Source organism: Centroberyx gerrardi, chromosome 3 (genome assembly GCF_048128805.1).
Source record: "Centroberyx gerrardi isolate f3 chromosome 3, fCenGer3.hap1.cur.20231027, whole genome shotgun sequence".
NCBI classification, from domain to species: Eukaryota; Metazoa; Chordata; class Actinopteri; order Beryciformes; family Berycidae; genus Centroberyx; species Centroberyx gerrardi.
In genome coordinates, this window is record NC_135999.1 from 9897661 (window position 1) to 9910533 (window position 12873).

Below are 12873 nucleotides of genomic sequence, written 5' to 3' on the forward strand. Positions count from 1 at the left end.
TGATTTCTTCCGCATTTACCTGCTGCAAACATAGGGATGTCCTCAAATTCCCGGGCGTTGTTAGCGAATTGTAAAGAGCATAAACAAAGCTGTGAATTGTTACTTCGGTAGAGTTTCTTTGTGTTCTTGGACCAGCAAAAAGGGAATTAGAAAGTGAAATGATTGCAAGCTGAAAAAGTTTAACCAAAGAAAGCCACTTTGAGTTTTGTTTTGGATCAACTGAAGTCGTCGCAGGCTCGTGGTTCACAATGGGATGTTGCAGCAGTGTAGAGGTGAGTCAAGTCTGCTGGAAGTTGCTGAATGGAAATAGCTTTCCAGTTCGGTAGTTTGTAAACAGTCAATATGGCTACTCGAAAACTTCCCTGTGGTTAGCAGAGCGGTTTATAATATGTCAATACAATATGTACGTACTCTCAGCTTGTTTTTCAGCACGAAGCCGATACTTATTTGACTCCCAGCTGCGTGGTTTTCAGCAGCAGGCTAGTGCACCGCAGTCCAAATAAAAACAGAATAAAGTATAGCCTTTTCTATCTATTATTTATGTCTTGTCTTGGCAGAGCAAACGTGACTGGAAACCACTGGAGGACCGCTGCTGCACGGACATCCCATGGCTCATCATATTCTCAGTTTTTTGTATTGGAATGGTGAGTTTTCAGTTGAATGTGACTTACATGTTGCAACTTGTCCAAAGAAGTGATGACTGACAGGATCAGCCAGAAAGATAAACCATATGCAATTGACTTTTTTTTTTTAGAGACTTTATGCACAAGGGTCCAGATATTATTCATCACATATAACTGTAACTGAAATTCCAAATATGTTTTATTTATTGGTATTGAAGGAGTGAATGAGTAGATACATTTGCAGTTTGATTAAAACAGCCTGTAAGAACATAATAATTCTGGGTGCATGGTGCTATCTGCTAATTAGCTTGTTATATGTCTATCCTGCAAACAGATGACCTTATCTAACCCAAGCTGTGTCACCTGCAGGCTTGTATCTGTGGCTTTGGCATCGCCACAGGAGCTGCCTCCAGGCTTATCTCGGGATATGACAGCTACGGCAACACCTGCGGTCGGAAGAACACCAAGATCGAGGGAATAGAACTGAGTGGCCGGGACCAGACGGACAATAAGTTAGTCTGACCTGTTGTACATGACTTGAAATGTGAGGTAGAGGGGGTATTTACACCAGGTCCTGTGTATTACCAGTCTTTATCTGTTGTTATGCAGTAACAGACTTTAGCAAAAAGCACTTTTTAGTTAAACACTTAAATCTGTGCAGTCTTTTAACTGTTTTCGACTGTCTTCTTTTCCTGATTAGATAGCTAACGGTGACAGAGCATAGTTATGGATTCAACACATTGGTCCAGGCAGGCAGGCAGGTTTAGTCCTCTCTCACCTTATGAAGTTAACTTGTGGTGGCAGAGGAAGCATTACCTGTGTGGATGCAAGGCTTGCATCATGTAATCCTAATCTAATTTGCTACGAACAATCCTTTGCTGTAATTATAAAGGCAGACATACAAAATTGACCTGACTTTACCTCCTGCTCGCTCTGTTCTTGCTCACATAGCTGATAAGATTTTGTTGTCCAGCCCTTTGACATTATGCCTGACTCTTACACTGCTCAAACAGCAGTGAGATAATTCACCATTACACAAAGGTTGTTGGAGTTGCCAGTGAAGCCGAGTCAGACAAAAGTTTGAACAGGTTTGGGAGTCTACATCTCAGTGTTTTCCGTATCCAAAACAATCTGATGCAAGGTGTGTGTAAAGACTTGGATTAGCATAAATTGAAGAGATTAAGATGTCTTCAGTCAGTAGGTGAACATAGATTAACTTTGTTAGCCCAGAGTGACACCGACCTATAGCAACCTATGGGCACACTGTTTTTACTGCTCATGTTATTTAGGGTTATCTGCATGTGTAGGACAGTTAAACTGGTATAATGTCTCCCTTTTTCTACTTTCATCACCAGGTTGTTCTGTTCAGTTATGTGATATTTTTATCTTTCTTAACACTCACATCTTCCTAGAGTTGTCAAAAATTCACCTCCTGCTGCTATAACTTGTGAGAGCTCTTTTGATGATATGACTCCTCTTGGGCAGTAGCTTTCCATCAGCTTGCCGCCTGTAGGCACAGTTTCACTGAAACAATGGGTCATGCTTTATTGATGGGCTGATTGCCCATGGAGGCTTTGAATAAAAGGCGTTTCTGCTACAAAGAGGGGTCTGTTCGACAAGTTGGCAAATGTCACCATCTTTTCTGTTTTTTGTTACCCAGACAGAACAATCCCAACTGGCGTAGTAAAAACTGAATATACAGATATTTTGATCAAAGGAAGAGTGTTGAGGAGGAATGGTATTTTCTTATTTCGGAAGGTTGTGTGTGTGTGTGTGTATGTGTGTGTGTGTGTGTGTGTGTGTGTGTGGTGGGGAGGGGTTTGAGGGTCATGGGTCAACAGTTTATATTGAACCAATAGTTAATCTGAAATTGAACTTTTCCTTCCATCAGGTATGTTTTCTTTCTAGACCCATGCAACATCGACTTCATCAACAGGAAGATCAAGTCCATAGCCCTGTGTGTGTCCCAGTGCCCGGAAACTGAGCTGAAGACATACTTGGACTTAAAGAAATTCGCTCTGGAAAATGGTGAGAAGAAGTACTGCACAATTGAAAATGTTTTAGTCAGTTGAATACTGTCTTTAATATTGCTTTCAGGTTTATTCTTGGTTATTTATCAAGGTTGTAATGAAGCTGAATCTCTTCCTTCAGCTCACCCCACAACACCAGTGGAATCTAATTTTCAGTTCTCTGTCCTTGTTAATAGGATCTGAACTCTGCTCCTATGACATTTCTCCTACAAGATATCCAAGCCATGCAGACAGATTCACTAAATGCCCCAAACTCCCTGTTCCACCAAGGTAATCAAGCATATCCCGCGGCAGCTAATGAAATATTAATTGATAAACAAGATAATTTACTCGGCACTAACTTGATTAGGTTGCATCCTGACAGGCACCAATGTGTGAAAGTGATCATTTTTATCTTCTGAAAACAGCATTAAACGGCTGGGAGATGTTAGTTTGCATATTCATAAACATTGATTAGTTTATTCTAGCCATGGGCGCCCAGTCTTTCCACTGTCTTTTTTCAAACTCCACAAGGGCGCAAATGTTTCTTTTATTTGTGGTGGTGAATCTTATTATTAATGTTGATTATTATTTTCTTAAATTATGTTTTTTACAATATTTTTTCTTCATTAGACAGTAAACAAAGGAGCGAGACAGGAAGGACGGGAGAGAGATCATGGGTCATGAGTTAGACTCAAACCTACAAAATTGTCTGCCACAGTCTGCTGCTCTGAGGAGCGCTCCAGACTAAAATGTCATCCAAAAAAGTGTAAGCCATGTTCTTGTTTTCTTTTCCTGTTTGTAGCAAGTCTGTCCCGGTGTTCCACCGCTGTGTCCCTGTGGACATCGGCTGCTACGCCGAGTTTGCCCAGGCCTTCGTCACGTTCGTCAGCGACAACAGCGTTTTGCACAGGGTCATCGCCGGGGTGATGGCCAGCAAGGAGATCATCATGGGCCTTTGTCTGCTGGCGTTAGGTATAACAATGTTTCACATCTGGCTCACTGTGTTGAGGTAGACACTGTAGATGTACAGTATAATGAACTGGTCGCACCAAACGTGTTACTCACTGCTGTGCTGCTCCCACTGTACTGCTAAATTTGCTCACGAGGCTTCAGTAGGAACTCTCGGAAGGGAAGTTATTTTTGTCAAGAAATAACAGGAAATGTCTTTGTGGTTACAGCCATCGCATCCGTTGTAGTTTGACCCACTGGCATTAATTTAGGATCTGCTCTCACTCCTCCCACTGCTTTAACAAAGAATCAACAAAACGTCTTTCATCTCCATTATTTGATCTATCTCGTCGAGTGTGGTGGTTGTTTCTCCAGGCTAGATGACTCATTTTGGCAAGACGTTGTATAACTAGCCAGCTACACGGGTCTTCTCTACTCTGAGCCATAAATGTAAACATGCCACGCCTTTTTAAATCAGTGTGTGGTCAATTGTAGAGTCATGCGATGTGTGGGCTGTTATCATTCACAGCCTCATTTTACTGTTTAAATGAACTCCAAACTTATCTTTTAAATAGTCTGTATAGTACAGTGCATTTTATATTTATTTTGCAGATACTAGCAATGACTTATGAAAGCTTGAATTGAATGCCTGCTTGAAATCAGCAGCCATTCAACAGTTTGGTACTTCATGGTAATGAAGTTGCACCATGTTCTGTCTCTGATACAGTTCTCTCCCTGATCCTGATGGTCGTCATCCGCTACATCTCCACTGTACTGGTGTGGATCCTAACCGTCCTGGTTATCCTCGGCTCTATAGGTGACTTCCAAAAGCCACATACTGTTTTTCCAGCACTGTTAATATTTAACACTAGCCCTCCTAATTCACTGTGAGGTTTTTTAATGTTTGAATCAGGCACTCGGCGACATTATGCCGGTACAATACAATGTGCAGGAAATGTTTGTGTTCAGGATATATTTGAACTCTTGATTGCTGATACTGACCAGATAGTTCTTCTCCATTTCAGGCGGGACAGGCGTCCTCTGGTGGCTGTACGTCGACCACAAGAATGCCCTCAATGATAAAACCACGTCAGTATTTGGGAAAGAAGTGGCCTCAGACAACGTTCAGGCCCTGCTTGTGTATGCAATTGGTGCTACTATTTTCACGGTACGTCTGAGTGTATGTGTGCAGTGAGTGTACGTATTTTGTTTCTAGGGATTATATCTGTTTTTCAATATTTAATGAAGCATGAAGTCTTCAAGAGCAGATTGATTCAGGACCATGAAAGGAAAAGCACAGCTTGTGGGAGGCAGACACAGTCGGGCGGGAAAGTTAAATTTGTAACTTTTCTTGTACAACTCTTTCCTGGTAAAACAAATCTGCGTTTATATTTCTCCCCCTGACTCTACTCCCATATTGCGTGATTTCATTAGATGACTATGAAAGTCTTCTGTGTCTGACTCTCCAGGTGATTCTGCTGCTGCTGATGTTCTTCATGAGGAAGCGCGTGGCTCTCACCATTGCCCTGTTCCATGTGGCTGGCAAGGTGTTCATCCATCTTCCCCTGCTGGTCCTGCAGCCTTTCTGGACCTTCCTCAGCCTCATGCTCTTCTGGGTCTACTGGATCGCCGTGCTTCTCTTCCTCGGGACTGCAGGTGAGGAAGGAGACTAGCGGAGAGCTCTGGTCCTGGTAGTTTGTACTGTTTTGTGGTTTGTGTTTATGTGCTATCAGATTAGAGTGCAGAAGTTACCATCGGCTAAGTAGAGCAAAATACTTCATTCACAATGCTATTTGCTTTTGTTGGTTTATACTTGCTCCAAAAGGGTTTCTAAGGTCAATCCAGCACACAGGCTCATTTCTAATGTCCGATAACATGTTAGTGACGCCATTTCCCAAACAACTAGAATATTAATTTTGTTGCTTGTGGCATTTTGTCGTGGTTTGGTGGCATGACTTCACTCCCACATGTATTTGGAATCTTGTGCCAGTCCCATGATGTGGGAGGATGGAGTCAAAGAACCACTTCTCTCTTCATCTCCCACTCCTCTGGTCTGCACTTGATCTTTAATTCTAGCAAAGCACTAATTTAAATTACAGTGCATCGACAGTGAATGCTTCATTGCTTCAAGTTCACTGTTTGTTTGTTTTTTGGTCGATGTGGTAGCTATGTAAATCATGTTGGTGTGGAATTGCTCCCAGTGAACTCGAACCTTGAACCTTGCACTCTGTCTGAACTCTTGCACTCTCATCATCCTGGCTTTGTATTAGAAAAATTATATTATATAGTGAAGCTTCCCTACTGTTGGTTAGATGAGTAAAACTGAATAATTCACATGTTTGAGCCTCTTCCCTGCCTGAGTGTGAAAATGATTCTGTAGCTGATTATGGTGCAAAAAAGAGATGGTGTAGAATGTGATTATGAAAAACAGAGATAGAAACAAAATATAGTATATTCTGATGTGCTGCGTGGGACCCACCCAGCCTATAAAACAATAAGAAATTATAGGGTAGAGCAGTGGGTTTGTGAAGAACATTGGTGACAAAGTAGTGAGATAGGTTGCTTAATGCAGATGCAGATTAATTGCAAGCAGATGTCTGACAGGTACAATTTATTGTGATGGTTACCAGGCAGGATGCACGAAAAGGCCAAGGAAGTATAGAGTGAGCTAAATGTTTAAGTTTCTCCTCCTAAAATGTGTTGTGTTCTCTCATAGGGGCCGCAGTGAAGAACAATTCAACAGGTCTGGTTGAATACCAAATTCAAGGGCCTCTTCAGTACATGGTGTGGTATCACGCTGTGGGTCTCATCTGGATCAGTGAGTTCATTCTAGCCTTCCAGCAGATGACCATTGCTGGAGCCGTGGTCACCTACTACTTCACAAGGTAGGGGAAGAAGTGTCTCCCATGGAAAGTAGTTTATATTTTATCATATGTAAGGCTCAACATTGTCTTTGCCTTCATTTTTATTTGATAATTCATTTTCCTCGCTACATGATTTCAAGCATGTCTTCTCCCTGTGTGTGGTCAACTTTTAGGAATAAGTCCCAGATCTCACTGACTCCTATCCTTTCATCTACGCTGCGAGCGTTCCGCTACCACCTGGGCACCATCGCCAAAGGCTCCTTCATCATCACTCTTGTCAAGATCCCCCGTCTCATCCTAACGTACATCCACAGTCAGCTCAAAGGAAAGGTGGGCTGTGAAGGCAGATGACCCCATTTGGACGCACTTATGGACTTGGATCAAGTCCATAAGTGGCCTTTACTAGCATTTTTCATACATATTTGTAGTGCAATGAAATGTTTATACAATTTGTCATTTCTCATAGGAAAACGCCTGCGCTCGTTGCATGCTGAAAGCTTGCGTCTGCTGCCTGTGGTGTCTTGAGAAGTGTCTCGCATACCTGAATCAAGTAAGTAATCCCAGTATGATGATAGGAGAAAATCCAATATACAGTGGATACAAGATCCCACGCACTTAGAGTCCATATCGTGTTGTTTCAGAACGCTTATACCGCGACAGCCATCAACAGCACCAACTTCTGCACCTCAGCCCGTGATGCCTTCACTATCCTGGTGGAAAATGCCCTCCGAGTGGCTGCTATAAACACCGTGGGCGACTTTGTCCTCTTCCTGGGAAAGGTACCATCAAGACAATCCCAAAACACCTTGGGATTTATTGGCTGCTAAAATGTGTCCACCGTAATTGTCCACTAATGCGAGTTACTCCTTCTCACTGGCTTCAGCACTTGAGCCAGAACTGTTTGGCTCTTGTCCATTTTACAAACTTGCATTATATCTCCCCTCTTAGGTGCTTGTAGTTGCCTGTACAGCTTTCGCCGGCGTCCTGGCTCTGAACTACCAGAGGGACTACACCGTGTGGGTCCTGCCACTCCTCATCGTCTGTGTGTTCGCCTTCCTGGTGGCCCACTGCTTCCTTTCTGTCTTTGAGATTGTGGTGGACGTCCTCTTCCTCTGCTTTGCTGTGGACACAAAGTATAATGATGGAAGCCCTGGAAGGGAGTTCTACATGGACAAGGCCCTAATGGTGAGAGCAGAGGGTCGGCATAGAGGGGGGAAATGGAAGATAACCAGTTATTTGGTGCCATAGCATTATTTAACTGCACTTTACCTCGCTCTTTCTCTCTTTCCCTTCCCAGGAGTTTGTTGAGAACAGTAAGAAAACGGGACGGTACAAGCCAGACGAGGGGGACGGACGTGAGATGAAGTCCATGGTGAGTTGAAAGACCTTTTGTAGTCCTGTTCATGTGGCATACGCTATGTTTCAGTTCAACTGTAAAGCAAATTTTAAGCAATCTTTTAAAAAATAAAATCCAAATTGGTCACTTGTCCATTAGCAAGTTTGACGCAAATAGATGTTTCCTGAATGTAGAGCATACTGTCGTTACATGAGAAAAACACATGCAGCAAAAGTTGAGAAAAGCCTTTATGCGCCATCATTATTTATTCAGAAAATGCGTTTCGAAACTTTTCTGCCTCAAATGATTATAAAATGAAATTTGCCGTTTCGATTCGGTAGTTCTAATCCACATCATAGATCATATTTTGCATAAAGTACTTAGATGGAAACCCGACTGGTGATATCGCCTCTGGAGTGCCAACCATATCTAGTAATTTGTAATTTTGTAAGGTTGTCTGTGATTTTAATACCATGCAGTTCTGCCAAGCTAGAGTTTTACATTGCTGAATTGTGGTTGTGATGGAGATTCTGATGATGACAAAGTGAGTAAAATATTTATTTTTCCTTGCAGACACATGGAGGGACTTTAGCTTGACCAAACAAAAGAATGAATGCCAAATGCACTAAAAATGCTCCAAAGCTTAACTCAGTGTGGAATATGTTTACCAGCGTTACACTCCAGGGACAATAGTACTATAATAATGCACTTTATACAAGAGCTTCATGTAGTTTCAGCGAAAAATGCATTGGATTTTATAGTTTTTATTTCTTTAAAGGAGATATTGCCAATTTTAGATTCTGACGTTAACACTTGTAATTTGGCAAATATCTTATGTAAGTTGTAAGTTTTGTATGTTGTTTTTTTATTTTATTAATACATTAGCTTTGTTTTTGTTGTCTTTTCCTTACCTACTAAGTTTTTTCTCTTAGCAATTTTTAAATAACATGAAATGATTTGTTTTCTTTTTTTTACATAATTAGTGTTAGTCTGGTTTGAATGGTTCAGTGTACATTCTGATATGAATAGCTAACTATGTTTTGTCAAAGGCTATTCATGTTGTGTCTTAGTTCCTAGATTTGATAATTAAATGAATCGAAACACAGAGGCTTATTGTTTTATCTTTTGTCCACATTTCTCTGACACTGATCAAACGTAATCATGCAACACAAAACATCTCCAACCTTCGCTCTGTTCCAGTTTGCATCTTTGCATTTCATCTTAGGTTGGAGAACATGTATTATCAATATGTTGTACATTGTGGAGTTTTGACATCTTATCTCATTTATACATTACCCACTTCTAGTCAAAGGGCACTTCTAATGAATTGAAATGGGTTGATCTTTCTGTGTTAAGGTTGTTGTGCAGGTGAAAGATGAAATGTCTCCATATCCATCTTGGTTCTGAAGTGGGGGGATCCCACTTCAGAACCATTCAAGGACCCATGGGGTGCCTCAGCAAGATGAGTGGTTGTTTAATTTCACTATTATTTCATTCATTAAAAGTTCACAATCAGAGAATGAAAAAAAAAGATTCTGATTAGAGGTTTCACTTTCTCTACTGTTATCTCCCCAAATGAGGTACAGACAACAAAAATCTAATCACATTGGAGTCCCTCGGAAAAAGGCTTTATCAAATGGAGGTCTGTGGTCTAAATCGTATTTACTTGAGTCCTTGATGTGAAAAGGTTCTGGGACCTCTTGCTCTAAATCTTCACTAGGTGGTGCATTGAGTTGTCTAGTTTTGACCACCTGAGGGCAGCAGATCCTCTGGAATGGACGACCCTTCAGTTGAATACCTGGCTGTCAAGCCCATCCAAACTAATGAGAGCTAAATTACTCATTATAACCTCATAGGAGGACTGATTAGTTTAGCTTTCTCTGAATCCACTTAGGGAAAATAAATCTTCTGGTCATAATGATTTATCATTTCTTCTCGCACATCATTACCTTTTATATTATTTCCATGACCTAATTTTGACTAAAGCCAATACTGCAAAAAATACATTTAGATTAGATGAAACTTCAATGATTCCCATGGGGTAATTAGGTAAAAGATGTCTAAAAATGTATTTGCATATTTAGATGACATGCATTCAAAATATATTTTGGACAATAATACATTTTCTTCATTTGTGCTGTTTTGCAATATTTCCAAAATATATTTTTGGGTAAATTTTTGTGTATTCTGTATGTTGTGTATCTTTCTGAACATATTTTATGTATATGTGTATATATATGAAATGATTTTTTTTTTCCTTTTGAATAGTTCAAGTTAAAGGTACATTGCAGTGATTGAAACTGCATTTCATTTTACTGTAGGTACCTGGTAGATTAGAAATGTTGATTGTGGTCATAATGGGAGGTGTATCTGCCACAGATCTGTCTCCCCACTAGTAGGTCTAGAATCTACTGAGCTATAGATTACTGCATCATCCCCTCCAGTTTCTTTCCAGTCCAGTATTGACCAGGCGAGAATCAAGCCACTAAGCAGTTAGGAGTTATTGATGGGAACATCTCTCTCTGCAGACCGCCGTCCACCTCCATAAAACACAGGAATCTGGAGGAAAACAGCTCGATGGCTGGCAGTGACTCACGCCTAAGTGATTTCTACAGTACTTACATAAGGAAGTCATTCCTGGAAGCTGCTGAGGGCTTTGTTACGGGACAGAAAGACAGGAAAACACGCTCTGTTGTAGCACACTTCCCCAGGAAGCACCAAGATGTGAATGATTGGAAGGGATTATTTTCTTCAATTGTGTAATTCCTTCACTTGAGTAATTATGATGTTGATAATGTCAGTAATAGTCATCACAGCAGACATTTATAAGTTATTGACCTAAATATTCATCAGTTTCCAGTTTGGTAACTAATATCAGACCATATATGCCCTATCCTACAAAAAGTGCATTTCACATACAGTATACTTCAGAATAAATTAGAGATGTGATTGATTTGAAATGTATATTTGGACACTGGAAATACATTTTCTCCTACAACATACCTGAAAGCATGTTCAACACATATTTTGGCCACTCAGACTGTGGACAGTGTACAATGTATGAAATAACCATTTGCTCCTTGGCAGAGGCAGGCTCCGATTCAACTGATAAGTAGTTTACAACCATTAAAGCCGCTGTCCTTTCCCACTCCTATATGGCAGTGTATTGTTTGTGCTGACTCAGCCGCAGTAACGTGAGGCCGGTAAGTGTGTGTGTGTGTGTGTGTGTGTGAGACAGAGTGTGTATTGACCAACAGTGACTTAACCATTAAAGCGAGCGATACTGCCTCCTCAGCAGCTTGCCCTATAAGCTCAGCTCAGGCCTTTTCAACAGTGCTTCCATTTAGTACACAAGCAAGACTTGAACGCAGACAATGAAACGGCCCACAATGCCGCTGCAAGCGTGCAAACGCAGTGTAGAGCTGTTTTTGGAAAATGGAAACGGAGAGCAAGGAAAGGGATCATAATCGGAGAGAACGGACACACACACACACACACACACTTAGGTCATGTTTAATTCAGCTCTTATAATGTGCCTCAAACCCCAGAAGTATAAAAAGCACATCAAGCTGCACATCTTCCCAGTGTATGTTGCTGCATAAAAATAAAGATGGAGGATCTAAATCTTTGCTAAAAATGCGTGATTATCAGGTGTAATATTTGAGCACAATTTAGTCGGGTAGTCACTGCTATTATAGTAGGCCTAACTACTCCAGACTCCAGTTGGTAGGTCAATGACTGATGGAGTGGAGTCTGTTGGGATTCTGTATACACTTTCTCAGCAGGTTAATGTGGAGAAAATGCAACTATGAGATGAATGTTTTCACATTAAATTGAGATAATACTGTTTTTGTGTTGACACAGTACTGTGAAATACACAGTTTACTGAAGTACATATCAATGCATCATGACAAACACACTAAGTCAGGTGGTGATTACGACTCACCCTAACAACATCTCATCAGGCAACAGTGTGTGGGAGTGAAAGGAGAGCTCACATTAAGGAGTATCACTTATCAAAGAAACCTGATTTCCGGACATCAAAATTGCTTCCTGTAATTTGAGCTGTTTCCAATCAGTGCTCAGTCACACTGCCTGCCCGTACCTGGGCAGATCACTTCTTTACTTCTGGACTTCTGGATTGTTTCCAAAAACAAGTTCCACTGTGTGGAAATTAGCCATAGAGATGGTATCTTTCTTCATTTCCATGGTCAGCACTTACAGGCAGAGGAAAACTGTTTGATATTTATCCAGTGACTTCCCTATCTGGAGCTGCGGACAGGTTCTGTTGCCAACGCACACACACAAACACACGCACACACACACACACACACACACACACACACACACACACACACACATACACACATTGTTTGAGTTCCTGCAGGCTGCAACTGTAACATTGGGCCATGTGAAAAGGCTGTAGCTCTCATGGAAAAAAAAAACCCTCTTTACTTCCAGGTCATCGAATTTGCCTTTTCTTGTACAAATTCATTTAGTTTGCGAGTGTATGCGTTTGTGTATTTGTGTGTGTGCCTGTACATGCTGTGTATGTGCATGCATGTAGGGTGTGGGTGTGACAGTGACTCATAAAATATTCACCTGTTGTCCTACTACATAATGCAATAATGTTCCCTGCACTCAGAAGTCATTGCATACCAACAGGGAGAGCAGTGAAGTTTGTCACTCCTGGCTAGTTTTCTCTCTCAGTTCTAATTTTACAAGGTGCCGTTACAAATCGGCTTGAAGTGTTTTAGTATACTTAGCTGTTTTCAATTTACACCTATTGCACATGTTGAATCATTTCGCCTCAGAAACCTCAAAAAAAGTGCCATGCCTCAACAGCTGCATACCAATGAATGAAGTTTCACTTTATGGCATTCGACTGCCTCATTTCCCTCTCACAGTTACTCATGGATACACCTGCTTAGTCAACTTGTATAGCATGAAATAGCCTGTCACCATTACATGGAATAGAGAACTGAAACATGGGACATGGAACAGAAACCTGGCTACATGGAACCGACAGGACGCTATATGCGCTCATGTCTCTGCTCCCAGTAACACTCGTGACCACGCAGTCAAGCAAA

General features: G+C 41.2%; 1 protein-coding gene across 1 annotated transcript; it reads left to right on the forward strand.

Moving 5' to 3' along the window:
• The first annotated feature begins 31 nt into the window (after positions 1-31).
• slc44a1a (solute carrier family 44 member 1a) lies at positions 32-8879 on the forward strand. Its single transcript, XM_071911392.2, has 16 exons — positions 32-272; positions 558-644; positions 993-1135; positions 2515-2651; positions 2830-2923; positions 3438-3607; positions 4311-4400; positions 4609-4751; positions 5053-5239; positions 6300-6468; positions 6621-6777; positions 6914-6997; positions 7089-7226; positions 7396-7632; positions 7745-7819; positions 8357-8879. The coding sequence occupies exons 1-16, from the start codon at positions 249-251 to the stop codon at positions 8378-8380; spliced, it is 1959 nt and encodes a 652-aa protein (XP_071767493.1). The 5' UTR covers positions 32-248; the 3' UTR covers positions 8381-8879.
• The last annotated feature ends 3994 nt before the right edge of the window (positions 8880-12873 follow it).

Excerpts from the sequence above, each read along its gene's own strand:
- slc44a1a (XM_071911392.2), top strand. The coding sequence starts at position 249 with ATGGGATGTTGCAGCAGTGTAGAG. Across the intron at positions 1,136-2,514 it reads CGGGACCAGACGGACAATAA|GTATGTTTTCTTTCTAGACC; the intron begins GTTAGTCTGACC and ends TCCTTCCATCAG. Across the intron at positions 4,401-4,608 it reads GGTTATCCTCGGCTCTATAG|GCGGGACAGGCGTCCTCTGG; the intron begins GTGACTTCCAAA and ends TCTCCATTTCAG.